The 26,449-nt window shown below is 43.0% G+C and overlaps 1 protein-coding gene across 2 annotated transcripts in view; it reads left to right on the top strand.

Annotated features, from left to right (window-relative positions):
- LOC111244251 (cell adhesion molecule Dscam1-like) overlaps positions 1–26,449 on the top strand; it is a 131,497-nt gene that overhangs the window by 55,710 nt on the left and 49,338 nt on the right. For both annotated transcript variants that reach the window (XM_086986360.1, XM_086986354.1), the window contains exons 3-4: positions 23,412–23,675; positions 24,761–24,910. In XM_086986360.1, the coding sequence (XP_086842486.1) occupies positions 23,412–23,675; positions 24,761–24,910 (414 nt within the window). The remainder of the gene's footprint in view (positions 1–23,411; positions 23,676–24,760; positions 24,911–26,449) is intronic.

The following is a 26,449-nucleotide window of genomic DNA, read 5'->3' as shown; positions in this document are numbered from 1 at the left end:
TTATTGTATATTCTTTTGACGAAAGCGTTCATAGCAAAGCGAATACCAGCCAGCCGATTGAGTTCTTTTTCTTGAACATGTGGGTTGTTTAGACGGACATGTATTTACTAGGAATACCTATAAAAATACAGGCATATATCCTATTTTCATAGGCATCGGGAGCCTTAGATGCTTTGCTATCTTCGCTTTCAGCGCAGATTAAGCGATTGTTGGAGCAACGGAAGGTTCCTCGTAGACTTAAATTACATTCGGACCCGAGCTGACTGCTGAGCACTTTTAGATGATGGTATATGACAGCTCCAGGGAGCTTGGGATTGTAACAGCCGCTGATGTCTGTTGCAGTAACGTTTCATTTTGCCCCTTAGCTAGCGGTCCCGGCTCGACAAAATGACATATCTATGCGTTACGCTCGGAAAGATATTCAATGAGTATATATATATGCGCGTTCATGCTGGTCTGTGTGCACGCAATCGTTGGAAATGTTGGTGCTAGCGAGAGATTAGCAATCGTCCGCCGACCGACTGCTGTAGACAACTCGTAGCAGAACGGACGATTTAGGTGAAGAACGGTAGGACGTTTAAATTCCATTCCAACGTACGAAAGTAAGATAGGAACTTGCAGTGTGTCTGGAGGATCGCAAATATTAATTTCTAGTCACGACACGAACTGTAGCCGTCGAAAAGGAAAAGGAGTTATGATTTAGCGAGTGGTAGCCGTTATACGCACACAGACAGAATTTAGTGAGCGATACATTGCAACATGGGAACGGTCGGGACAATGTTCACATTGGTGTCCTGACGACAGCTTGTGACTATACTGTAATTAGTTTCCAGATGAATATTGCTTGCAACACATCGTTGCTGTGGATGGACACTTGAAGAATGAAGAGAAAAAAGATCACACCGGTGACGGTAAACTTACAGAATTACAAATGCATTAAACTTTGGAAAGGTTTGTATCGATTTTTCGTATTGATCGCCTCTGTCAAAAAGATAGGGCTGAAACATTCGTCACCTTGCTACATCTATGCGTCAGAAGTGATTTGAAGGAACAGCATTGATTTATAGTAATAATAACGCAATTTATTCAATTAAAGTGGCAGACTCGTAGCAATCTTTATGAAGAAATTATCTTCTTTAAATATCTTGTTTAACAGCTCTCATTAAATGTCTCGTATAAGTATTTATTTCGTAACATAGACACGGATGTGGCCTCTTCTTTGCCTACTCGAGCCACTCATTTTCTTTTTATCTTTGCGCAATCGCAGTCTCTTTTTTATTTGCTCGTAAATGAACATTTGCGTACGTAAAACATATTACATTCAAGGTTCAGTCGTCTTTCCCCACTGAGTCGTTTATTGAATCAGCTGTGTGAGGAACGCATCATATGCCTCTGATTGGAGTCGATACCATGCCGGTATCTGTGGACGGTGCATGTTTTTGGAATCGTAAGTTAATCGCAGTTGAAGCCGCAGCTTTTCCTATCGCTACCTGCCTAGAGAGGTCCGGTGGAACTGTGTGTAGACCAAGCACTTCGCAAACCAAGCATTTCGCAAACCAGCCCGTATGTTTTTCTCACTCTTTGTTGGTCTTGATTAGCACCATCGATGTGTCAAAAACGTTTCCTTTAGCCGACGTTATGAGCGCTCGCTTCTATAGTGGTAGACGTTGGTGCCATTGTTTAGTGCTACTCCAATTATTTCTTGCTAAGTAGCAAGCTCAACACGAGCAACTTGAAAGGAACAAACAGGAGAAGAGATAAAAACTACATATAATCATTGTCTTTTCTACTGCTCGATTTTGTCTAAAAAACATCCGTATTTGAAGCTAGACCACAAATATATAAGAAACAACCCATCTTCTCCAGCACATCAATTGCCCCAACAGCTATATTCCGTAATGTTTCTTGCCTGGGTATAGACTAAGGTGGCATTACACTATGAACTTGCGCTTATCCTCTGTGCTATTATTGGAGCTCACGTTCTGTCCACGGTCCTCTCTTTCTCTCTCCCTCACACTGCAACACAGACACAGAAGTTGGCATGGCTTTTTGTTACAATCTATCTGTATGAGCAAACGGGCCGAGAATGTCAGCAGACATCGATCTCAGCAGCAGCCGGACCAAGCCGCAAGGGAGCCTGGGCTACCCGCTATTATCGGACCCGGCGCATCTGCCATCGACCCCTCATCATAAGCGGCTTATGCTTCTAAGCCTTCTGGCACGTGTCGCGTGTCATCATTGGAGACACTCGATGACGTCGGCGTCCTTTGCACGTCACTGCCCTTTTCCATGAGGATGCGGAGCTGAGACCAACAGAGGCGTGGGTAAACGAGTGGACAGGAAGCGGTTCCCTCTAGAGAAAGTGGGTGGCTTAAGAAGACGTGGGCACTATCTCATCGTCATCCTTATTCCGCCAAACATGGTCCCAAGAGCCGACAACGCTGTAAAGCCTTCCCTACAATGAAAACATGGTGGTGGCATGTCATAGGGATAGTGGTAACGGCTTTGACCGAGGCACAGGTGGGTGTGACTAAAGGTGCAAACGCCAACAAGTCTTAAAAGAAAGGTCTCTCTTGGCCTGATTTGGCACTGCGTTTATGCCAGCTCGTAGGTGACATGTCGGTCTATGGAGAGTGCAGCAGCGTTGCCTTCTGTAGCATAGATGCGTTAATGTGTGACCAGTGACGTGTCAACAGGTTGCTGTCGTTAGGGCCATTTTTACCAAACAACCGACCTGGGATATGTCTGTAGACGGTAGGAACGAAGAAAAAAATTTAAAAAATCGGCCAATCGAATCCTGCATCAAATGGAAAAGGCGAATCAAGAGAGAGAAAGGGGGTACTTTTGTAGGTGTGTATATGTTTGTGTGCACTATCGGCACCATTAACGAGGTGGATGTTGGACACAAACAGTCTGCGATGGCCCGCAGTGCTGACTGTGGCGTTGCTAAGGAGATAGTTGTAGCTAGTGACGCTAAATATAATGAGATTGCGTATGGTAGCGCTACTAAGGGACTTCGTAATGCAAAAGTAACTAGCGGAGAATGAGGTAGATAGAAAATTAAGTAGAAAGCGTCGTTATCAACTTTTCTGATGACGAGTAACGCGGACGGGATGTTGCTCATGTCCATGAAGGTTCGCTGGTGACGATAAGAAGGGGCAAGGAGTCCGTTGTAAACCTCCAAATTCATGGACGATGCGGTGAAGAAAGCGATAAGATCGTTATGCCGTTTTGGTGTTTGATTCAGTAGTTATTCCTGGGAATAATCTGGATTATCAGGATGGTGACTGAATGGTCGAGCGAGCCACATGGTTGAAATTATTGAAGCACAGGATTCGAATCTGTGCACTATACGACGGCGATCGAATGGCACAATAAACGTAACGAACCGCTACGCGGTCGTTTAGCACTTGGATTGTATCGAAACGTGCAGTATCACTAAGATAGTAGTGACTGTAATTGAATTTTCCGAAAGAGGTCAAATCGGAGAGGCAGATAAAGGTATTTTTAAATGTAGTTGGACTCGTCTGGGAAGTCTTAGTGGGAACAGATTGGTGCGGCAACTAGTACTGCCTGTATATTTGTAAAAGGTTAGCAAAAAAGCATAAGTAAACAGCGCTGCAAGAGTGTGCGCGTAACTTAGATATAAATTACTGCGTATCTATAGCTGGCGCTTATTTTTTTTTACTTTTTAAAACGAAAAAGAACATGAAATGGTGCTGCGGGATTCAGATTCACAGAAAGGCTATGCTAACATCATGTCATCTTCAATTTCTCTCGGTTATTCCCTCCTGTATAATACATATTATGTTTAGCCAGCACATTTAATTAACAGTGTTCACACGTGAATTTTTTTCAGCTGATTATGCCCCATTTTGTACGGCCGGACATTCATACCCCTTTTTGTCGCCTGCACAAAGTTATGTTTGCCTTCTTTCACTGTGTTACCATTCAAGTTCGAAATGGAAACAGATACTCCCACGGGACTTCTGAGCAATAACACAGTTCATCTAAACAACCCCACAAGAGGTGCTCGGCCGCATCGTATCGCCCCTATTCAATTCCGTGAACTGAACAAAATTACAGAGCCGCTCAGTTAAAGCTCTCCGAGAGCTTCAAAACAGCGCTCCTTTTCTGAAATGCCACACGGCTGAAGAGTAGCCCGCCATGTTTTTATCCCCTACAAAGACTCCACGACGTCTTCAGTAAACGTATGTGACTGGGTGACCATACGCACCTTTAGCCAACAAAATTCAACTAAGTTCAACTTTGAAGTGAGCTTTAACTGTGGTAATGCCTCCACCTTGAGCTGTTGAGCATCTGAATCATACCCGTTGTGCATTGTGGCTGCATGCGTGTACGTCTACGTAGATAGCCTGCCGTACGTAATGTCAGCTCCACTTCGTGAAGTAGCACTTTTTGCGCTCCACTCCAGCTCAGTTCGAGCGCGGTCGCGAACCAGCGCTTGCGGCTCATTGTCTATGTAAGACTGTTCTACGGACGAACACTCATCCACTAACAGCAACGGTCCATTTTTGGACTTCATCGGTCTAGCTTTTATTTCGCTCTTCGCCTTTCGTCAATCTACAGAGCATAGGAGGCACGGTCAGGAGACGATTTGACGAGATGGCAGGCGGCAAAGATGAATCCAGTGACGAAAGTTTATCAAAACTTCCCAAAGTGAAGTTCAATTGCTAAGGTATTTCAACTTAGATGAGACGTATTGGACTCGTTTAAGGTTTTCATACGTGCCTTATAATAAGGTACGGCGTATTGAAGTTTGCCAGTTCGCGCACTTGGCGAGAGCCAGCTCACTTGTGTAAGAATCAACGGACATGGCTTCACCATTTTGGTCTGCTTGGTTCTTAAAAGGTTATTGAGGATTACGTAGAATTTTTGGAAAAAAATAAGTCATAACGACTTGTAAGACTTAAGGCTAGACAAGTGTATACTTTTCACAAACTTCTTCGACTAGATGCAGTCTTGTTTTTATCCTTGTTTAGAACAGAATAATATTAGATGTACATATGCTTCATTTTATACTTATCCTCAATTCAACGTTCTCTAAGCAGATATCTACGCTTCTGTGCAACTCGGTGAACTACAAGGAGGTACGACGACTGTCGATCTCAAGTGCTAAGAAACACTTCTTCACCGTTTTGCTTGAAGTGTCTGCATATCCCTTCGCCAGTTTCTAGGCTTCACTTGCCCTGTTACACAGATCTTCATTTTTCTTGCGGGTTCAGTCGACTTGGTGACACAAGCAGTTGCCACGTCTGCGACTACCTAACACTTTTTCTTTTAAATCTTCCCGGTTACGTTCTCAGCGTTTTATTTCTGGTCTGCTGATAATGGTGCTGGCGGGCGGCGGAGACACGAAACCAAAATAGGGACGACTGCCCGCTTTCTCGGCTGTCTAAAACCGTCGTTTTCACCATCACCATAGTGCTGCAATATCTCGCACGCCGCCACTACTTCAAGCTATCTGCAGAAGCAGCTTGTCTTGTCGTATCAAGCGTTGCCTCCGGCTGTTAGCTTTAGTCAGTGGTGGCGCCAGTTTCTTCCTTCATGTTATCCTCTTCTTCGGCTTCAGCAGCTCTCCCAATTTTGTTCATCGTACTCCAGGTCGACCTGAGGTTCCTGCCGCCCCCCTCGTCCCGCCCGCGCGTCTTCGTTGACAACGAAAGCAGTCATACTGGTAAAAGCAGCAACACCCCCAACAACCCCACTACCCTCATTTGGTTCCTTTTCTGCTGCCTCTTCAGTCGTTGTCGATACTCTATTGGTGAGTATTTATGTCCGAGACGGACGGGCTGAGAGCGTGCTAGTGCCGCAGTCGCATGGCCATCTGCCGTACAGCTGACGAATCCTATGCTGCTCCGTACTGCGCTGAAAACCGATAGGCACCTTGGAGGTAGCGTAAACGCTGAGGGAACGAAAGTAGGATTAGTGCCAGAAGCAAACCGTAAGCAGTCGCAGCGGCAGTCATTAAGGCCTCACTAGTATGCTATTTTCCATAGGTGTCGTCCTTAGCACTCATGGACTACCAGCACGTCTTTGGGTTGCTATGTGCATTACGTATTCGTTTGCACTGCTAAATTGTTTGAAGCGGTTAGTTACTTGGGACTGATCAGATATTATGTGACGATGTGACATTGGAGCGCTGCCGATGTTGATGATGACATCTATGAGTGCAGGTATAAGCCCCGTCTACCATGTATGGTCTGCCGAGCATGACGGACTGCCGATGACTATGAATGGCCATAACCGTGTTGTCCACTTACGCGTAAATAAGCATCGATGGATACGGAGGTCATACGCAGGGATTCTCTTTCAACCAGCGAGTGCCCTGCAGATGAAATCCGATGCAACAGGAATAGAATGAGTCAGAGCAGCGGGAAGAAAATTTCTGATCCGAATCGAGCAAAGCATTAGTTCTCGTCGATGACGAAACTATTAAAGGACCCGTAATGATTTGCTTTTGGACTCGTCGAAGGTATAACTTGCCAGATATGCCGAGCATTAATCATCGGAGGTTCAACGGCATGTTTTGGGTCGATGCACAGTTGCGATGAAAAAGCTGCAGCTATCCTCGTTGGTCGCGAACACTTCATTCGAACGTAAAAGCGATACGCGAAAGGGAACGGAAGCATATGGAAGTTCCAAGCTTGAGATTATGCAATGATATTGAGCATCGGTTCTCGTCAACCGTTAACAAATCAAGGACCTTGAAGGCGAAGATCTCAACGACCTGTGAAGTATCTAGAAGGATAAAGAACGGCTGGGCGAGCATATTGTGCGCTGCGCACTATGATCTGCACCGATCATAATCAACGGCTATGGTCATTCCCGACCATAACTGTTAACTCATTGGCTATGGTCGAGAACCATAGTCGATGAGTTAAACGTGATTTAGAAAAGTAAACCAGCAAGAGGTGTGGAGATCTGTGCACTGAGAGGTAAATGAGTATAGCCCGTGGGACACTGGCTGTCCCGTGGAGGGAAGTAGTGGGGGAAGTAAAGTGAGCGTATTCGAAGAAGGCCAGCTAGAATTTTTGAGTAATGTTGAAGGGTACACCTTACTTCAAACGTAACTGTTGAGTTTGCAATGAAGCATCCGCTATGAGTGAAAAGCAAGGAGCTGTGGCGAGAGAATGACTGGCCACTCAGTTGAGGCGTTCTAAAGCAAGGCCTCTGTGAAAAGTCCTTTCACGACGATAAAACAAGTCAAATGAACACAGGCGACTAAACTGCTTACAATTACACAATCAGATGTGTAGTTCAGGCCACATGTATGGCAAAAGCCGCTCAGGCAAGCAGGCAGACTTTACCGAAAAGGAGTTGCATGCCCTTGTTTTTATATGCGCATAGGCAAATAGCGAAGATCGCATGATAATGGCGCTTTACAATTTTACAGTGAAGATAGCGATAGCAGAAATCATCGTGTTTGACCAAATCAATAAAGTCAGAAACGTCGTATAGAGCACACCAGCGAAGGATAGATGAGCGGTCTGTGCTGTTTTAAATGCAATCACTCATGAAAGTCCCAATTACAGTGTTATCTTTATGTTGCACCGCTCACTGTGGCTGGTCAGCGGAGTAGAACGTAAAAGAGTTTCTAACGAACAATTATATAAGTCAGTCGTCAATTCGTTTACTGAACTCGGCACTACACAAAGGCTGGCTGGCTGGCTGGCTGGCTGGCTGGCTGGTCGGTCTACCGGTTACCTCGATTCGCAAGCGCGCAGGTACACAATCGTTAAAATATTTAGGGTGAATTCGTATTTGTATTGACTTTTTAACACTAAATAACACTAATGGCCGTTTTCCATTTCGATACGCCAAGTTCTGGTTTTTTCATTAGCACCACCGTTTCCTTGGTCATATCTATTGTCCCCATTCAACATTCGGCCACACTTTTCCCCACCCTGATGTTGTTCTATTATCATTCAAACGTGCGTATTGTGACTGTTTTGCTGTATCGGCAGTGCCACAACGCCCTGTTTTATGCAAAGCTTCTAGCATCTCGTTGCCTCCAGGTGGAGGTGTTACTTTAATATGTCTTCCAATGCAGCTAACAGTACGGACGCACAGTACGAACGGCATATCGAAAGCGTATCAAGTGCATCGATGCCGTGTAGTATTCGTTGTCAAACTCAAGGTGTATCTAATGCTTACGTACATGTATCCAGATGTGAGAAACGCCAATAAAAAAAAAAATTGATATTGAGCACTGGTAACGCGTAGACGCATGGACGTTCCTGCTTTGTACTCCGTACAACCGCTAAGTCTTCTTACCCGCTACTCTGCTTAAATGTGAATTAAGGTTTGGGTTAGCCAGCTCCCTTAATGCCGCGAGGTCGCAAGCCTCCGTTCAATGTGACTAAGCACTATTCTCCCAGCTGTTGTTTGAATTCTGCTACATTCGTAGATCCGATTACAGGATTGCTTTTCTAAACCTGCTTGAGCCCATTGCGTGCATGTACCTGGGCTATAATGTTTTTCTCGATTGAAAGAGCGTGCCTGACAGAACCAATGTGCCGTAAGGCGTGCCTTACTGCTTGCTATCAAGACTACTATAATGCAAAACAGTGCATTAGGGCAGATAACCGAATTATCTAGTCGGGTACAATAGCAACAAAAGCTATTAAATCACATCTATACCTGTTACATGATATAAAATCTGCTAACTAAACGACGTATCATAACGTTGGCAACCTTCCCATTTGTATACTTCCTGTTACGTTCTGAATAATTAGTATAAGCCCTATTCATAAAAGCAGTGGCATAAAAAGTTACTCCAGAGGGCGACTAATCCATGGTCATTATCTTATTATTTTTTTTAGAAAAATCTTCAAACAATATATGCTAGTCCAGCTAATGCGGTTGACTATATTATGACGTAACGGACAAAGACTGTTGAACGCAAACGATGTTTGGATATAAGGCAAATGACATCGTTTATAAGCTTTGTTGCAATTATCGGAATGCCGAACTTGGTAACCCTCCATAGCCCTCTTCTGCATCTAACTTTCGTATCACCCAAATTTTTAGGTGAAGCGCAATTCCCCTTAGAAACTACATGTTTGTCGTTTTCTTTTCGAATGTGATCTCTACGCCCGGGTGCGCAAGCTTTGCTTGTTTACCGTAGCAACGTCTCTTTCGTGTTTCGAGCTGAACCGTTGAAGTGTGACATAAACCGCTGAATTCTTTCTATACCTTCATTAGATTACTAGCTAACTAAATCATCGAACTTTGATCCAGTTGGCACCGGCATTTGCATCCTTTTCCGGGAACCGAACTAATGCACTGTGTATCGTAACCAATTTACTTGAGGCTAAGCTAGTTTATCAGTCTATATAGTTTACTTACCGAGAGCAAATCCCGTTGCTCAGACGCCATCAGCTCCGTGACGAAAATGAGCTCCCGACAACACAGGGCAACTAACCTCATCTACTTCCCTGCTTTTGGGACTGGGCCGTAGAAGTTGCACAGAGGATCGCGTGACCCCTGTTGACAGAGTGCTCTTGGATACCACTAAAACTATAACTAATAGTCTGAGTAGCGAGTCACGTGAATCACTGCTTTTTGACCCAGAGCCCATCTGTGCATGTCGAACAAACGAACTATGCCCAACGGCAGAGGTAACTTTAATTTCGAGCTCGCTTCTTCAATTATACAAGCTTGGCTCAAGCATATATGCTTTTTTTGAAATAGCGTCAGACAGACATGTCTTATAGCTTCCAATTGATTATGTAAAATTCGCATACGACTTCAAACAAAAGGCTTAAACTCCTGAGAAGACATTCAGCTTAGAGACTGCTTTTTCTTCCTTTACGTAGTAACGTTATGTTTACTACTAGCAAATAGCTATTCTGGGGTATAATTTGTTGAATTTTCAAACAGCTGACAACAATGTGGGTATATCTATCTGCAAGGACACACGTGTATATTAAACGATTTGGTATTTATAAGATGTCAGTTAGAACAGACAGTGTGCTTATAGGAATTGAAGGACATTACTATTAACAGGCTTTAAGTATTATTCAAGAAGCGCATATTTCGGCCAAATATGAGATGCTGACTAAATTATATGCTTTTGGTCAGCTGAGCGAATCCTTACTTACTTTATCAAGGACTTAGTTTGTCACTACTTTGTTATATATGTGCATTATAATCCACTATCTTTCGTTACATGGTTCTATGTATGCCGCGATTAAGCAGTGCAGATTTACTTAATACAAGTGTTATAGTTGTTATAAAAAAAGCCGTCGAAACCAACTAGCGTGCCTTTCTTTCGGATAATTCGTTTTTGGTCGCTTTGCCATAGACGCCTTTTACGAGGTTTAGCAAAATCTTGTTGCCGACGCTATATAATTATATCGTGGTGTCCAGAAAAACGATTTTTTGCTGTTTAAAACTTTTATAGCAAAAATTGGATTTGAAGAAAGCTGCAGTAATGTATTCGTAATTATACTAAGAGCCGTCCACATCATTGACTGAGGAAGCGAGCGTTTCCCCCTAAAGACGATTAGGCTACAAGTGGTGCGCCCCGCTTTCCGAAGCAGCAGAATATGGCTCTTAGCGGGTAAAATCATTTTTAGCGCCTCAGACTATCTTCATTATCTACGAAGATATCTGTGCTGGCGAATATATACAAAGGACGGATGGTTTTTCAATTTTACTTATATACCATAGGCGAAGCATGTAATCTAAGCCATTACTACGTTAATGTCGTTTGCAGGTCTATTTTTGTTTTCTACTTGCTTTTTGCATTGTTTTTCTTTGAGTCACAGGTTCTCGATATCTAAAAAACCTATCTATCTATCTAAAATATCTATCGTTCACAATATGTACATTAATCTGAGATTGCCATTTCTATCTTCTCACTATATTGTTCGGAAACATTTTTAACGTATCCCGATTCGATAAGGAACGTCAATTTCGTTTCTCGCTCGTGCATTGACTTGACGCACACCAGGAACTGCGGCTTGTTCTTGTTTTTTTTTCGTCCCACCGCCTTTTTCATCGACTCTTCATAAAGATTCATGAAGTGCTTTGCTCCTACTATCTTCGCTTCATCACATCATCCATTATTTTGGTTTTTCGACTTTGGAGGAGTCGGAGCCCCACGCAGCCTCGAAACAGTGGCGGCATTAGTAACAATCGTTGCGGGACTCGTGGCTCCTACTGTAACGTCTATGCGTCTCAATGATAATCGTACTACAACTCGATCGCAACGAATGGCGTCATTTGCTCACTGAATGCTTGCACACCACTGCTCTGATGCTTCCTGTCTGGGCTACGTTTGTCTCCAGTTTTCTTCCACTACTGCACTGCTGCTCCTTTGGAAGAAACATTGCACTCGCTGTCAACCAAGGTGCTTTAAGGGCAACCGTTGGAGGCATGGATTTTCGGGGGTCGGGTCTAAGTCCTGCTCTTGTTCAGAGAGAGGTAGACTGCCATCTAACCTCGTATCACCCTCCATAATGGGCGTCTCAAGGTAGTGGACGAAAAGAATATGTGGGAGAAGAACCCCGCTCAAATTTTAGTTTTCCTTTGACCTTCTAATCGACTTGTTCACCATAAGCTTATACCACTTTAGGCCTTATTTTTTTTTAAACGTGTCAACGTTCGATTTTTTGTGATTATACGTTTCCTGCACTTGTTCATGTTTAGCTGAGCCGTAGAAATTTTGCTGAATATCATGTGATTGTTTATTCAAGGTTCCGTTTCGTTGACACCACGTCACCGACGTGACTCTTGATTTAGATTTACCCCTTGTTTTTTTGACCGCTGCCGTGCTGTGGACCAAACAGCAGCAGTAACAGTGTCAGACTTATTTTTCTCTTTTCAGCAGGCCCTCTACTTTTCCGGCTCTTTTTCGTTTGCTCCAAGTTCTTGCTGAATTACAGGAAGCCTTATGCAATATTACCCCTATCGAGTCTGTCGTTAGGCCACGTTACGTTCCTGACTGGCCAGACAGCGCTAGGCTACAGCCACTTCTTTGGTACCACTTTTTTTCTCTTTCTTAGGGTCTAGTGGCGACAGTGCTGCTGTCTCGCCAGCTACGCACGCTCCACGCTTCATCAGTCATTATTCAGGCGTACGCAGAGCAGCCTCCTTTATAGCAACGACAGTCGCCGGCAGAAGCCGGGACTGGTTCGGCGTCTCTAGAAAGAAGAGGCTTTAATAAGAGTGTCGACAACGATGTCCCCAGAACAAACGCGTGAGAAAAAGAGAGAAAGGCCGATGAGGAATTTGGGAAAACGTTGACATTGGCGTTGGACAGGGACGTCTGAGGTTTTTTGGACGGAATTTGGGTTTTGGGAACAGAAGAAGGCTGTAGGCTGTAGGGATGCCAAGTAAGAACTAGATTAATATAAAAGCAGCAGAAAAACCAAGAAGGACAGAAAACGAGTATGATGCGACGACACCGCTAAGCTCAATGTTACAATACGCAGTTAGTGTAATAAAAATGGTACTATGATTGCCATTGTGATGGTTTTTAGCTGTGGCGCTCCTGCCGTCGCAGTCACGATTGGCATGGCCGTTGTGACTTGGTTCCTTGAGTCGCTTATAAGAAACACTTTCCGGATCCTGATACAAGGCTACTGCCTTGGGTTTGATTCTTTAGTCCTTTTAACTATGCGGTTCTTTCAATAGTTCCCTGACAACGAGTAATGATCAAATTAGGAAACTGAAGATACTATTTGTCGAATTTTATAATTACTACAAAATTATCACAAAAACTTTTCACCATTTAGTTAACATCGTTTATCGTTACATAGGCGACCCTATAATTCAGCTTTAGGAAATTTGTATGTGTTTTATCAAGTTTATGAGCGTTTCCCGTAAGCTGATAAAGAGCGGCAGAAAAATTGTTTAACTGTATTGTTTGTTGATATTATTGCATGTTAAATGGTGATGAATAGTTTATATTCCTGGAAGGGCTCTAGACGATGCTAATGGGTGCATATACGTCTATCGCTTTAAAATTTTTGGAAGCACTGAAAAATATTTTCTAACACTGATTATACAAACACTACGTTACGGGCACGCACACACGCGCATATTTCTAGTGGTAAGCCTTGTCTTAATCTAATAATTGTATGACAGAATAAAATTTAATATCTTTTCATCGTGCCTATATGCTCATTTTTCTACGGTAAACATGTGTGTTTTTCAAACCTGATCCATTTCATAGCCGCATTCTCGCCCAGCCCATTTACCATTTTGTCCTCGATAAAATCTTTTCGATTATTGCCTTTTCACTTGCCCTTGGCCATCACTCAGTTATGGCCTCGTCATCGTAGTTGTAGTGATAATCAAAAAAGTGTATCATGTCAATGCTCTCGATGACTGATGACCCACCCAGATGTTATCGGGAACTATCGACACGGTCTTTTGTTACTAGCAGGCCAAGGTACCCAGTTCTGCTGTCCGCTAAGTCTACTTCTCTCCCGCTACGATCTATGACACCGAAGATACCGTGTGGACGATAGTACGCACAGATAGGCACTTCGGTCCAACTGGGACACGATACATGACGGCACGCGCGCTCGACGTCTTTACAGGACCCTTTCTCATCGAGAAAAATATCTTGTAATACGGACAACAATAAATAATGCATCATGAGATGATAGTCTGTTCATCTTCTTCACACCTCAGACGCTGCCGCTTCGGCTGCGATCGAAGTTCTTTTGCCTGCAAGCAGTCATCATAATGTCCTTTTATGTATTATAGTCGAAGCGGAGTACCTTTAACAAAAATAGCACAGGCATCTTATGCAAAACTACAACCTCGTGCGGAATCGCACGCCTAGCAAAATAAACTAGAGTAATCCCTATATATAATACTTTATAGATATTGATGTTCATAGATTCAGCGTGTCAAAATCTTGGCCCTTACAGAAGATATCTTGAGTACTTACGTGACAACTATGGATCGAGTCCTATAATTGTTTCTTTTATTTATTCATAGCTATCTTTTAAAATATGCCATTGTGGAGCTTGAACCTGATCTGGCCTGACATTTTTCATTGTCAAGTTTAACCATTCTAGTCATCGAGTTTATAAAACAGCGCTAAATAAACATACACATTGTAAGACAATAAGGCGATTCTTTTTGGCTGGTGGCTTCGCCTTCGACTTGACCTATTGCTTTTTCACAGCAGATAAGGTAACCATTTTTTATAATGGTAACAGTGTATCAACCACTAGTCAAAGAGATTTTCTACCCGTAGCCATACATTTTCCCTGCATAGAACATATAATAGTATGCGTGTTTTGTAATGGTCTATGTTACCAATCACGGCATACTGCTTTGGCCTCGCTTTATGCGATCCTTCAAGTACAAACTAGAGAATTTTGTTTTGATGGGCGGCAACCAACGGGTACCGCCCCTTTGATAAACAGGGAGGATAGTAGCATTTGACGACATTGCGGGGCTGCTTTTGGGCGACCCTTTTTAATTACTGGGCAATCATCTGCTTGATTATGTCAGCTAATAAAATCTGAAAAGAATTATACAATGATTTTGGAGCGTGCATAGTGTGATAGTGCTCAATATCAGATATTAAAGTTCGATAGGCTAATTTTTATTCTGGTTGTTATTTCTATTTCAAGATACTTGAAAAAATGGCTGAAAGAAGCAAGCTGTCCATTTAGTGCCGCTTGCGAGTCTGCAGCATGGTGAAGATGCTCATCCCTATCTAGGCTTATGTGGCAAGCCATCTGTATACTACACAATTTGCAAACCTGACAATAAACCAAACCTTTCAATTATTATACTTCCCTTTATAATGCGCACCGTTACATAAGCATTACTAAAAGTTTCTAAACAGATTCTGGATCGAAGGGTACGGGTTAAATTTTCTCATGATTCTGGACGATGAAACTGCCAGTCGATACCTAATATATTCGTCAAAGCCAGACCGCAAGCGTTCTTCTTCAAATCTCATCATTATGCAGCACCCATAAAGAAATAAATACACAAATTATGTAAGAGATGCATACATACAGATTGGTAATATATACCTGCTTTTCATCTTTCTTTTTATCTATGCTAATTCTATATCTTATGTTGTGTGTGGGTCTTTATTTTACTTTAGATTTAATTACATATCACACCGCAGCGGTTAGACTCGCGAGCAAATAGAGGCAGGAAATGTGGAGTATCTCGAGCTTGGTATGTCGTGGCATTGACGGTAGTCTGATCCTCCCTACAGGAGGTAGCGCACTACAGTGAGAATTGTACGTACCCCTTTGCTACTCCGATTTATCTTAAAACGACGCTCGCTTTGTACCTTACACTGAAACTAAGAGAGAGGTAGAGTTAAGAAGCTCATGCATTGCCTGTGTATGGAGGCAGGATCTGTGCGTTTTTCTTTCGCGGTTTTTGAACCTACAGCGCCAATGGCGGCTGCGTCGCCGCTACCGCCACCTATGCTGTACTACGTCAATGCCAGCATAGCTGCGCAAACATTTCTCTCTTCCTTCGTTTCCTGCAAAACCCAAACGCAATCTCGTAAGCCAGTCCAAAGAAAGGTGATAGGCTTCATGCACAGACTACGTCTTGGAGGCTGCTTCTACCACAACGCGCAAGAAACCTCATGTCTCTCCTTTGGTTCGGCTACTATCATCGATGTGCTTTTTGACCACTAAAGCCTAAGAAGGGCCTGGAGTTAATCTTCGCTGCGCAGAAAGAAATAAAACGAAACGCAACGACACGGCAAAGCTGCTTTGCACAGCTGATATAGGCACACATGAGAAATAAGTGTGATGATATGTCCTAGTGAAGAACAAATGCTTGTGAGAGGTTGCGATATGCAAAAGAACTTAGAATTGAAGGCTTATTCGACACTGTATAAGGTCCTGTGTGCGTTTCAGCGGATTTGAATAGTGAGCCCGTTAATAAGTGATCTGTCTTCGGCTAATGCGATTTAGTTCTATTGGAAGAATATAATAGTAACAGACCTTACTGATAAACGCGCGAACGCGGTACCAAATCAAGCCATAAAGTGAACACTGAGAATTTTTACCTGGATTTGTACTAAACTCCTGAGATCGCTGTACGGTGTCTCTACGACCACCTTATAACTTGCAGCTGTAACTTCGTTTACTTGCAACTGTAACTTTGTTGACTTGCAACTGTATTCAAGCTTGTCTCCTGTCTTCTTGCTTCGCAGAAACAAACGTTTGGTTCAATTTTACCATCACTAAATATCCCCAATATCTTGTGACTATACCAAACTCATTCCTGTGCGACTCTCTATGCGCTCCTCCATTCTAAACATATATCCGGCTACTACACTACATCGTAGGACAGCTTGGTAGGGGATTCGTGCTGTAAAACGTAGGCGCATAGAGTTTTCCGCTCTTCTTTCATTAACGATATAGAGGGAACTCGCTGGAACGACGAATACTTCTTTTAGTCCTTTGTAACCTGTCCCTAGCCCGTTTCTTCCCCACTCCTTTTCGTTTCCTATTCCTAGATTTCACCTAGCTCGCCCGACAGACCTCCAAGGGGAGGACTTGCTAATTTTGTTTAGATTCGCTTTCTTACATGTTGCCCAACTGCCTCCTCTGCCCTACTGTCAGAAGTTTTCGGAGTACGCGCCAAATTCTCAGACCTTCTTGCACCGAGAGCAGGAGGTTGACAAACCGACAACGTGTATCAGTAATACGCCCCGTAGATGAACTGTAGTTGTTGTAATGTGGTCCTCTTCGCTAACTCCAAATATGCTCCCGACGGAATTAGCAATATACTAGACAGTCTCATTTGTAGTATTGATCCACACGTTTACAAAATTGGTTAGTACGGTCGTGGCTATATAGCATCGCCATTCGGCGTACATTTAGTGGCAAGGTTATCAAAACTGTGTTTTTTCTGATACTTCTACCTTGTTCAATGTTTTGAATGATGTTAAGGCTTTAAAATATGCTGGATAAAACAACGCAAGAATAATCAGCATATTCATTGCGGAACAAATAGAAACAATCGCTGCGAAAACAATAAACAATAAAACGTCTATTTGATCTATATGATACGATCTAATCGACGTGAATACCACATCGGGTATATGTACTGCCCGCGTAAGGACGCGCCCTAATATTTCAGGACAACTGAACCCACTGAATAACTTTGTAGTGATTACACACTTCCCGTTGATTCTTCGCGAGCTTCGGTAATCATTTAATAAACACCCATCAAGCAACAATTTGAACATCATGAAGAACAACGCTTTAAAAACCAAATTTGGAAAATGTTCGGCCTGTCTTAACATAGCAACGCCGTATTACGCAATACAAATCGTTGCGTCCAATTTTTGTACCACATGCTAACAGAGTAGAAACCTTTTTTCATGTACACGTTTTATCCAGCAATCCAATAGCGTATAGGAAACATTTTATACATTGTGTGCTGTAGGCACGCAAAGACAAAAAAAAAAGCAGTGGCGTCCTCAAACCTGTGACGAAAATCTGTTCTTTTCTGCCCTTTGATGGCAAAGCAGAATGCAGGGCTTGTGCCACTTTTGGTCGAAACAGTGGCCCACTGTATGACCGCCTCCTAGGGATAGGGAGTAGCATCCGTTCTTCCAACGGTTCAGGAGACTTTGCTGTCCGCCATGACACATAACATGTTGCCGTCGTCGTCGTCGTGCCTCTTCGTTGGGCGTCTGTTTGCCCCTCTTGGTAACATCGGCAGCTTGCGCTGCTGTCACCAGCGCTAAAAACGAACAAGATGATGGGCTATGTCGTTGCGGCTCCTTGTACACCAATCGACGTTCGCCGTTCCTTCAGTGCCACACATTTTCGTATCGCCTGTTCGGGTAGCAGGCAAAGGATGTCGAACGGAAGAGCGACTAGGAAGGTTCTCTCTGTTGACTTTTTCCCTTGTCATCGATAAGGTCGGCACCGGCAATGACAAAAATAAGATGTCAAATTGTCACGCCCCGATGTCACGAACCCTGACCTCATCGCATCGGTCTGACATTTTCAACAGTGTCCGAGCGTCCAACTGTTTACTAGACAATTGTCGTCAATGCACTTTCAATTCGCTACTTTCAACGCTGCAACTGCCATTTATAACAACGTATCAGTACGTAGACCTGTGGGCTATCCGAGGGCTAAATCTACATCATACGCACATGGAACTTCAGAATAGCAAATATGGAGCTAGAAGAGCATTAAATTTTCGTAGCTTCATATAAAGCTTCGACAATCAAGACAATATATGTGGGCAAAAATTTCACTTGGGTTTCCTCAAACAGGCCGAACAATGGAAGACTGCACGACAAACAGGACGAGAATGATTTCTATTGTGGATGGACACTTCTCTCATATTAGAAGGATTACGCGACCGTAGAAGTTCCGGGGTAATACTTCATCTAATTTCCATTGGAACTGTCTGTTGAGCCCCAAATGCCGAACGAAAAAATGGAAGCAAAGCTTTCTGGAAAGAGCTAATATTTCCGCAAAAATGTCGAAGACCTTCCCTTCGACTCCATGAGCACTAGACGTTCCAATCCCGCATCAAAGTTTTTTTATCATTTTTTGTAATTTAATTAAAAATCGTAGCTGTAATGTTCAATTCTAAATCGCTAATATTATATAATATAATCTTAAATATGATAGAATGCGCAATATATATTTCCTGTTCCTAATAGATGCCAGTGATGTTATTGTTCCAGTCCAACTCTGACTGTATGCAACGTTTCTGTTGTTAAATGAGGGGGCCTTCGAATTGTCCAGGAGCCGCTTCCATCTAGAGAGCAGTCTTAGACGAATTTCGGCATATTGTATGCCAGAGCCCCCGTCATGCACTAGACTCTTTTCCGACTACTAAAATTGAATTTCTTGGCTGGACAATAGAATCAACGAGGAGAAAAGGCCATGTATGTGCTAAATGGGAGCTATGAGTGAACTACCTAGATAGAGACATGCTTCAGACCAAGTTTCAAATACTGTTACGTTCAGTTCATCACAGGGAAGACCCGTTAAGGGCGTTTACAAGGAACTAAAGTTAGGCAAAAGTATAAAAACATAGTTCATGTTATATAACGCTGGTCAACGTCTAATTAGCTGCTCAGAGCACGTATATGGTAAACCTTTGCCAAATGGTCGCATTGAGTACGCGACAATTTGACAAGAGTCTTTTGAAACCTATATCCATTGGACTCGAAGCCATTTGCTTGCTAAGCCTTTTCTGTCTTCTAGTTATATTTGCCAAGCGAAATACCAATGCGTTCTGAAATTTTGTTGTGCACGTAAGTTAAAGCAGGCCGAACTGGCATGTATTGGGATCAAAAAGTTGATGAGACATAGGCTCTTACTGGTAATGTGCATATGAAGCAACCCAAAGGGATATTCCTTGACATTTAGCAAACTCATTCCGATTTAGTTTACTTCGTTTTTGTTTTGCAGTATGCGGTCTGGCAAAATAGTGGGTGGTTATATGATCTTATAACTACCTCCGATTACACTCTAAACCATTATCAAATCAACTTCTTTATCGTTTTCATATATTCTAACAAGTAACAGCTCGGTTCGAGTTTGCGTGCACCACCAAAGATGGTTTAGTCAACCAGAATCTCATCGATACCGACAAGATTTCCACTTTCAAAACGGCGAAATCCTTCTTCACCTCCAACAGGTAACCTTTCATGCAACTCCTTGAACTATTCACTAGTCTCTTCACCACGTCCTCTTCCCCTTGCAAGCAGAGGTAGATACGATAAAACCAAGCATGGCCCCACGCTATCGGGTAGGACACAACGACAGCGTATCCGAGCTGCTAGAAAGAAGATAGTCTATGTAGAGGAAACCCTGCCGAAACTGAAAGTCCGAGAGTAGGCTTTCGTCCCGGGATAGCTATGGTGGGGTTTCCGTGGGGGGTTTTCAGTTCAACCTAGCAAAAGCGCGGGTCGAGTTTGGCGGCCCACGGGTCAAGACCAACAAACAAAGAAAAATCGACATATTTCAATCGAATGAAAGCACAAAATCCGCCGCTGATCAGAGCCAAAGAAACAACCTACGAAACGAACGATGGACGTCGAATCGAAACTGCAGCTATTGGCACTGCCGCCACCACCACCGGCAATGTTCCGGTAACAGAAAACGCGTAGATACGCAGGTTTCCAAGTTCCTACCCTTGAGGTTCGCCTTCCTCCGCGACAAAGCTTCGCCCCTTACCTTGCCCCTTGCGGACGGTCGCTAGTTACTTCAGTGCGACTCGAAGAGAAAAAGAGGAGACCAAAAAAATGAAGGAAAAAAATACGCTTTGTTTCTCTCTATCTTCCGCGCTGGATAACGAATGGAGAAAAAAAGGTGAAAAACAGGTCTTTCAGAAAGTCCTGAAGACCCTACCTCTTCGTGCCCCCAAAAATTTCCCTGGACCGTCTACCTTCTGGAGAAACACCCTTAGGGTTCCTAAGACTTTGCCTGCTTGTTTAGAAGGAGGAAAACCGAAAAAACCGAGCCGGGGGAACAAACAGGAAATGGAAAGCGGGAGCGTTTGTTTCTTACCTGCTACATTGACTAAGGAGAGAGACGGGGAAAAAATAAAGCTAGCCCCACGGACGGCTAGGAGGACGGCTGCCTCCACGAGCGTTGGAGGTCGTCGAGCCGAAGAGAAGAACATTAACCTCGAACGATGCTGTCGGCCAATATGCTGCTCAGTGTTCAGGTCTCGGCCTCGCCATTTCGCTATCGTCTCGACAAGATTTCTCATCGAAGCTTCATTGACCCGTTAGCTTGGTTCGACAGGCTCGGCGGTGGTGATTGCTGATTCCGATGGCATTTAAGAAGGCCGGAACTCCATGCCAAAGGCACATCGAGTGCGTAATACTGTGGTGTCGTAGCTCTTTCGAAGAAATCTGTTGTTTATAGAATGAAATAAAAAAAAAAGGCATCGAAAAAGCATTTTGATTGTTTGCTCGTATAAATGATTCGTCGTCATCTGAATTCTATTAAATCGAAGTCTATGGTCTGAAATATCTATTTAAAGCAAAATAATTTTCAAATTAGGTCGTCTCATTGAGTATCTAAATCTTTCCGCAAAAATGTGTCAAGTCCTAGAACGTACACATAATTGAATATATCGAGAACATATTTGCATATGGCTGCTTCAAGTAAATTCTGTAAATTTTTGTAAGATGCATCACACAAAAGATGACAAACCATATTGCATCAGAATATAGTTTAAGCTCTAGCTGAATAAACCTTCCAAGTTCAAGTTAGGTGTGAACCCACACTCATCCCAAATCAATAAGGACATTGGCCCGTAACGTTTCTCAACCGTTTCTATAATTTAAAGGGTGAGAGTAGTCTGGTAGAGGCTTTAAAGATAGGAAGAAACTCGCGACACTCCTCAATCCTCGTTTTTTACTTCTGGCTATCTCGTTGCCATTTGGTCTGACCTAGTCACAGCATAAACTCGTTTCGTAATGATATATTTTACTGGCTAAGATGCGTAGCTTAAAGATACAAGTTAGCTTCTGAAGGAGCTTTATGCGGAAAATTAACTGGTGGCTATATAGCGACGGCTCAGTCACCTTAGGGCTATCTAGGAATGATGTACAGGGCGCACAGAATTGATTGATTGCTTATTTAAACCCTATTCAAAGCTCAACACACCGGCATGAATGGGGATGTATGGCTTGTTCTTCGTCACGGCTCAATTAGAAATAACTTAAAGGTTCCTTGAATTGTGGAATAGCGATCTGAACCGCAAAGCAGCGACTTAAGTCTGCAAACGCTCAAACTTTTTGCTGACAGGACAAACCCTAAATACGATGAAATTTTCTACATAAGTTATGCGGTTTCTCGAAGGAGCTGCAACAGAGAGCGCGGTCTGAACTTTGGTGATTTTTGAAAACTCGACATTTTACCGTGCGGATGAACGTCAAACAAATACAGTCATTTTCAAGTCCTCAGCAAAAAGACACTACCGAAATGAAAGATAGAATCATGTAGAGGGTTTAAGGTGATAACAGGTAGAGTTGTAGGTGGCTACTGCGCATCGTATTGGCTATTATACGCATCGTTTTTTGAATACGTTGGCTTTTATTAGTTAAAAGTAGCCTGTATGCACGTTATTGCTTCAGCTGTTAAGATCGTAATGTATAATCTGATCTGCTTTCGATACTCCTCGTGTCTGGATACAGATATAACGAAGTTAATAAGTTGCGCGATACACCGCGCCCTTCCAACATTATTATATAGTATGGAAAATGTCACTTGACAATTGAATAGTTGTCATTTGACGTTTGCTAAAGTAATAAGAGAGTAAAATTACGAGTAAAAAACAACTTGAATGAAAACAGTGTGTAAATCTTCAGGAAACTTTTTCTTTGCCCTGTGTATATGTAGGGCTCATATCAAACATGTTGTGCGACATATGACATGACAATCATGACGCGTATTTGTATATACGCAGGTATCCGGGAGCGATTGACTTGGGGCTGTCTCTGTGTTCTACAACCGAGTCGACAAGGATGAACGCAGTCCCTCTGGCGCTAGTCCTTCGTTGGATTGCTTCATAGTCTCCGAACTCCTTCCGAGTTTGCTCAATCGGGTTCTTCACTCTGTTCGGTTAGCCGCATCCATTAACTTATGCTGATTGGTCAAAAGCAATTTCATCTCTACCAAAAGTGACCTAAGAGGGCAAAAAGGACTCTGTATCTGAGTGTTGGATAATAGTTTCCCGAATATGTCGGTTTTCATACACGACGCGGGTATGTCTGGGTCAGACTAATTGTCTGGTCGTTCTAGATACTTACTAACTTCAAGCTACGCATATCAAACAATAAGCTTGCATTGGTTATGCAAAAACCACAAGGTACGTGTTTCTAAAAGAGCTTTTCAATCGTTTCGTATCAGGGCAGTGAAGTAGCTGGAAGAGGTGCTTTTTCACTCAACAGATAATAAATTTGTAGAACATTACGCAATAGTATAGGATCAGAAGGAAAAGCTACCCCGAACTGTCTGCGTATTGCGTAACGCATTAACAGTATAAATACGTTAAATTCTCGTTTAATTTATAGTGTGAAAAAAGTATTCTTCGGAAAAAGGTCAACTATATACAAACACGCACAGCAAGGCGCTGACGCCAATGCGATCATTTAAACATTGAAACTCGATAATCACTTGACTTTTACTTGAGTGTTCTGAGTTTTACGTTCGGTGTTAAGCCGTTCGACGTTGCATCAGATCGCAACAGAAAGCGCGTGCGTAGGCACACGGCTGGAAACGGGTTTGTCTGCGTTCGGCTTAGGACCACTACGTTTAAATTATTTAATTTCACTTTAATAATAACCAACATGCCCAAATGTAAACATATATTATCAAGTACGACCCTTACCAGTCTATGTGTTATATTCTGTTATCCATTCTGTTTTTCCTTCGCAGGTGGCAGGGGTGGTCAGGGAGCTGGCGTAGGTGTCAGTTTCGACGGTGCAGTGGGTGCTTTCGGGAGCTGGTTGTTGTTACTCACAATTGGCAGCTTTACGGAGGCAAGCAAGTATCAGGCTCCGTCATTTCATGAGGAACCTCCATCCCGGGTTCGTTTCCTCAACAGCAGCGGAGTTGTGATCCCCTGCGCCGTACAGGGTCAGCCCCCGCCACGAATAACCTGGATACATCGCGATGGCAGCGAGGCCCCCACCGTGCCTAGTAAGTAATCCATAATGCGAGAAGCTGTGAAGTTAATTCTCAGGAAATTCACGGCACAAATCATTGCCTCAATGACAAACCAATTTCAAGTGAGCACGTGAATAGACCAGCGTTGCCAGGTCGCTACCTTGATCAACAAGCAAGTTAATGCGGTGTTTAGGGTATTTTATTTCACCTGTCTACTTTGTTTAACTTTGAAACCTTACATGTTGCCTTAGTTATCAAGATCACTGTGTTACGAATTATCACAGTCAGCTTATATTATCAAATATCGCCTAAAATTGTCCAGCAATTGGTTGATTGGCAAAATTGATATGTTCTAGCAACTAATATAGAATTTTATGTTGATTTTCAGCAGCTATTTAGCTAGCCAATTGCCTTCTTATGCAAATAACATCGTTAAATGATTTCCTTTATGAGCTTGTATAATTATTATCAGATGTATAACTTACTAGATTCTCTGTGAATTTCATTAATTTCATCCAACGATGCCAACAATGTTGTGACGGTCAGCTCAAAAACTAGAGATAGTAGAAAAATTCAATAAAACTTATCTCGAACTAATGTACATGTTCCATGCTTTGAATATACGTTGACTAAATATAAACATTAAGGTTCATCGCAAGGGCTATGGAATATAGACATAACTCTCGTTTTTGCCTCTGCGTTATGGTTCCACTTCAATTTTCTTTTCCACTTCTTCCGCATACACATTTCGGTACCCCTTACAATACTGCCATATATAGGTACACAGTATACTCTGAGGTATCCTTGCCTGTACCACACAGTAATTAATACAGTAAGTAAAACCGCAACTGGCTTTGCTTACCTGAACTTCCGCGAATTCCCGACCACGACTTCTTCCTGACATTCAGGAACATTCAAGAACAACACGAAGCGACCGACTCCTGAGTGAAGCTAAATCCAGCAGGGCACTTCGACGACTCTTCTATATACCCCTTTGCTCACCTGCCCATAAGCAGATCAACCTAACCACTCGCGAAGGCACGGCACAGAGAACATCTAATCATGACTGAGGTTTTCTGCTGCGTCTGCTTTTGCCTGTATTCTGTTTTCTGCTACAGATCTCCGCCACGTGCGCTCTGACGGCGCTCTCGTGCTCGAACCGTTTGCGGCACAGGACTTCCGGAGTGACGTGCACGACACAGCGTATCGGTGCTCCGGACAGAATTTAGCTGGGGCCGTGCTTAGCAGGGACGTCAAAGTCACCGCAGGTAAGTAATACCAGCTATAACAGTAGTACTCATTCAGTGATCGCTGGTCAGCTCGTTGTGGTTTACCGCATGGCCTAGACTCTGGCCATAAGAATGTTTCAATGAAAGATACAACTGTACAAAGATATACACGTACATTGAACCACGGCGTATCGATACGCGAGGGAGGAAATTAAGAAATCGTTTGGTACTTGATGGTATGCTGTTATTGGTAGGTGTATAGTTATTGTGTTTCTTAGCTGATTATGTCATTATAATTATCATAAACATAAAAAAACTGTGTGTGGTTTATGTGGCGTGTTGCATTAAGAAAGGCTATTTTTAATGCTGTAAGGAAATTGCCGTTACCTGTACGTACAACTAGATAATAATGATAATTGATATCGCGTCTACATCTTCGACGGCTCCCTACCATATGTAACTATGCCAGAATTTTTTATTGTAAATTCAAGTCTGTTCGCTGCTCTCCTTAAGAGCCTTTTTTTGCTAGGCTGATTCTCGTCTGAGAGCACCTTATAACGTCCGGCTGTAGAGTCTCTGTGGCTATTACTACTAGGGAAGGCGTGAGGTTAGATAAGCTTCACCGGTTAAATCCAAATCAAGAGATAGTGCTCCGAGGGACCGCTTTATACACTTCAGTGGTGAACCAACTTAAAAGGCTTGTCGTTGCCGGATATCCTGAAGCTCACCATAACGGCCAGTAACCTGCAATAGACATTTCTTCAAAATTAACTAAACGTATACGATATATAGTACTAAAAACGTATAATTGTAGGCTAGATCAACAAACTTAACAAAACTCGATGATCAGTGTATATATATATATATATATATATATATATATATATATATATATATATATATATATATGGAGAGAGAGAGTCAATTCCGGACTCGTTTCTTTCTTACTGCCTTTTATGCTTCGCCGTGGCACTATTTTTCACCTTCTGTCGTACCCTGTGCCTGTGTATGGGGGATGATCTTGAGCACTCCCTAGACCTATTCTTCCAGCGGTCTTCTTGTTCTTAATAGCACACTTGATCCCTTGATGCAGTACCGACTCTAACGTTCTTATGGCGCTTTTGTCGCAGCCAACCGTCGACGGTGCAAAGGTACTTTACGGAACCGGTCCTAGGTCCCAAGTACCTTATTCCAGTCCGGCTATCATTTAGGTTAACACTACTATCAAAGCAACAGCGTGCGGTTGCACCTGAAGCTTCATGGCGCGGTCAAGCGAAGTTAATTCCCGGTGATCAGGCATCATCATGCTGGACCCTCAAGTATAACCTAGTCGAGCGAACCCCGAAGGTAAACTGCGTTACCTGAGAATAGGAAAGTGTAGGCCTATAGGAGCATGGAACTAGCCGTAAGCCTTGTACTATCAGCACACAGCACTAGAGGCCATATCACAAACACTCACTTGCATTGGCTCTCCAGCTTTTGCCCCTATCTAATGAGAGAAAAGAACTCTAGCTAAAGCAATCTCTAGCTTTGCTAAAGGAGCTCACAAATCCTCTGTGTCCTAGTGGGCAAACCTGC

This window comes from Varroa destructor, unplaced genomic scaffold, assembly GCF_002443255.2.
Source record: "Varroa destructor unplaced genomic scaffold, Vdes_3.0 BEIS01000001.1, whole genome shotgun sequence".
In the NCBI taxonomy this organism is placed as follows: domain Eukaryota; kingdom Metazoa; phylum Arthropoda; class Arachnida; order Mesostigmata; family Varroidae; genus Varroa; species Varroa destructor.
Note: the sequence above shows the minus strand (reverse complement) of the source record. Positions and strands in the feature narration are given on the sequence as shown.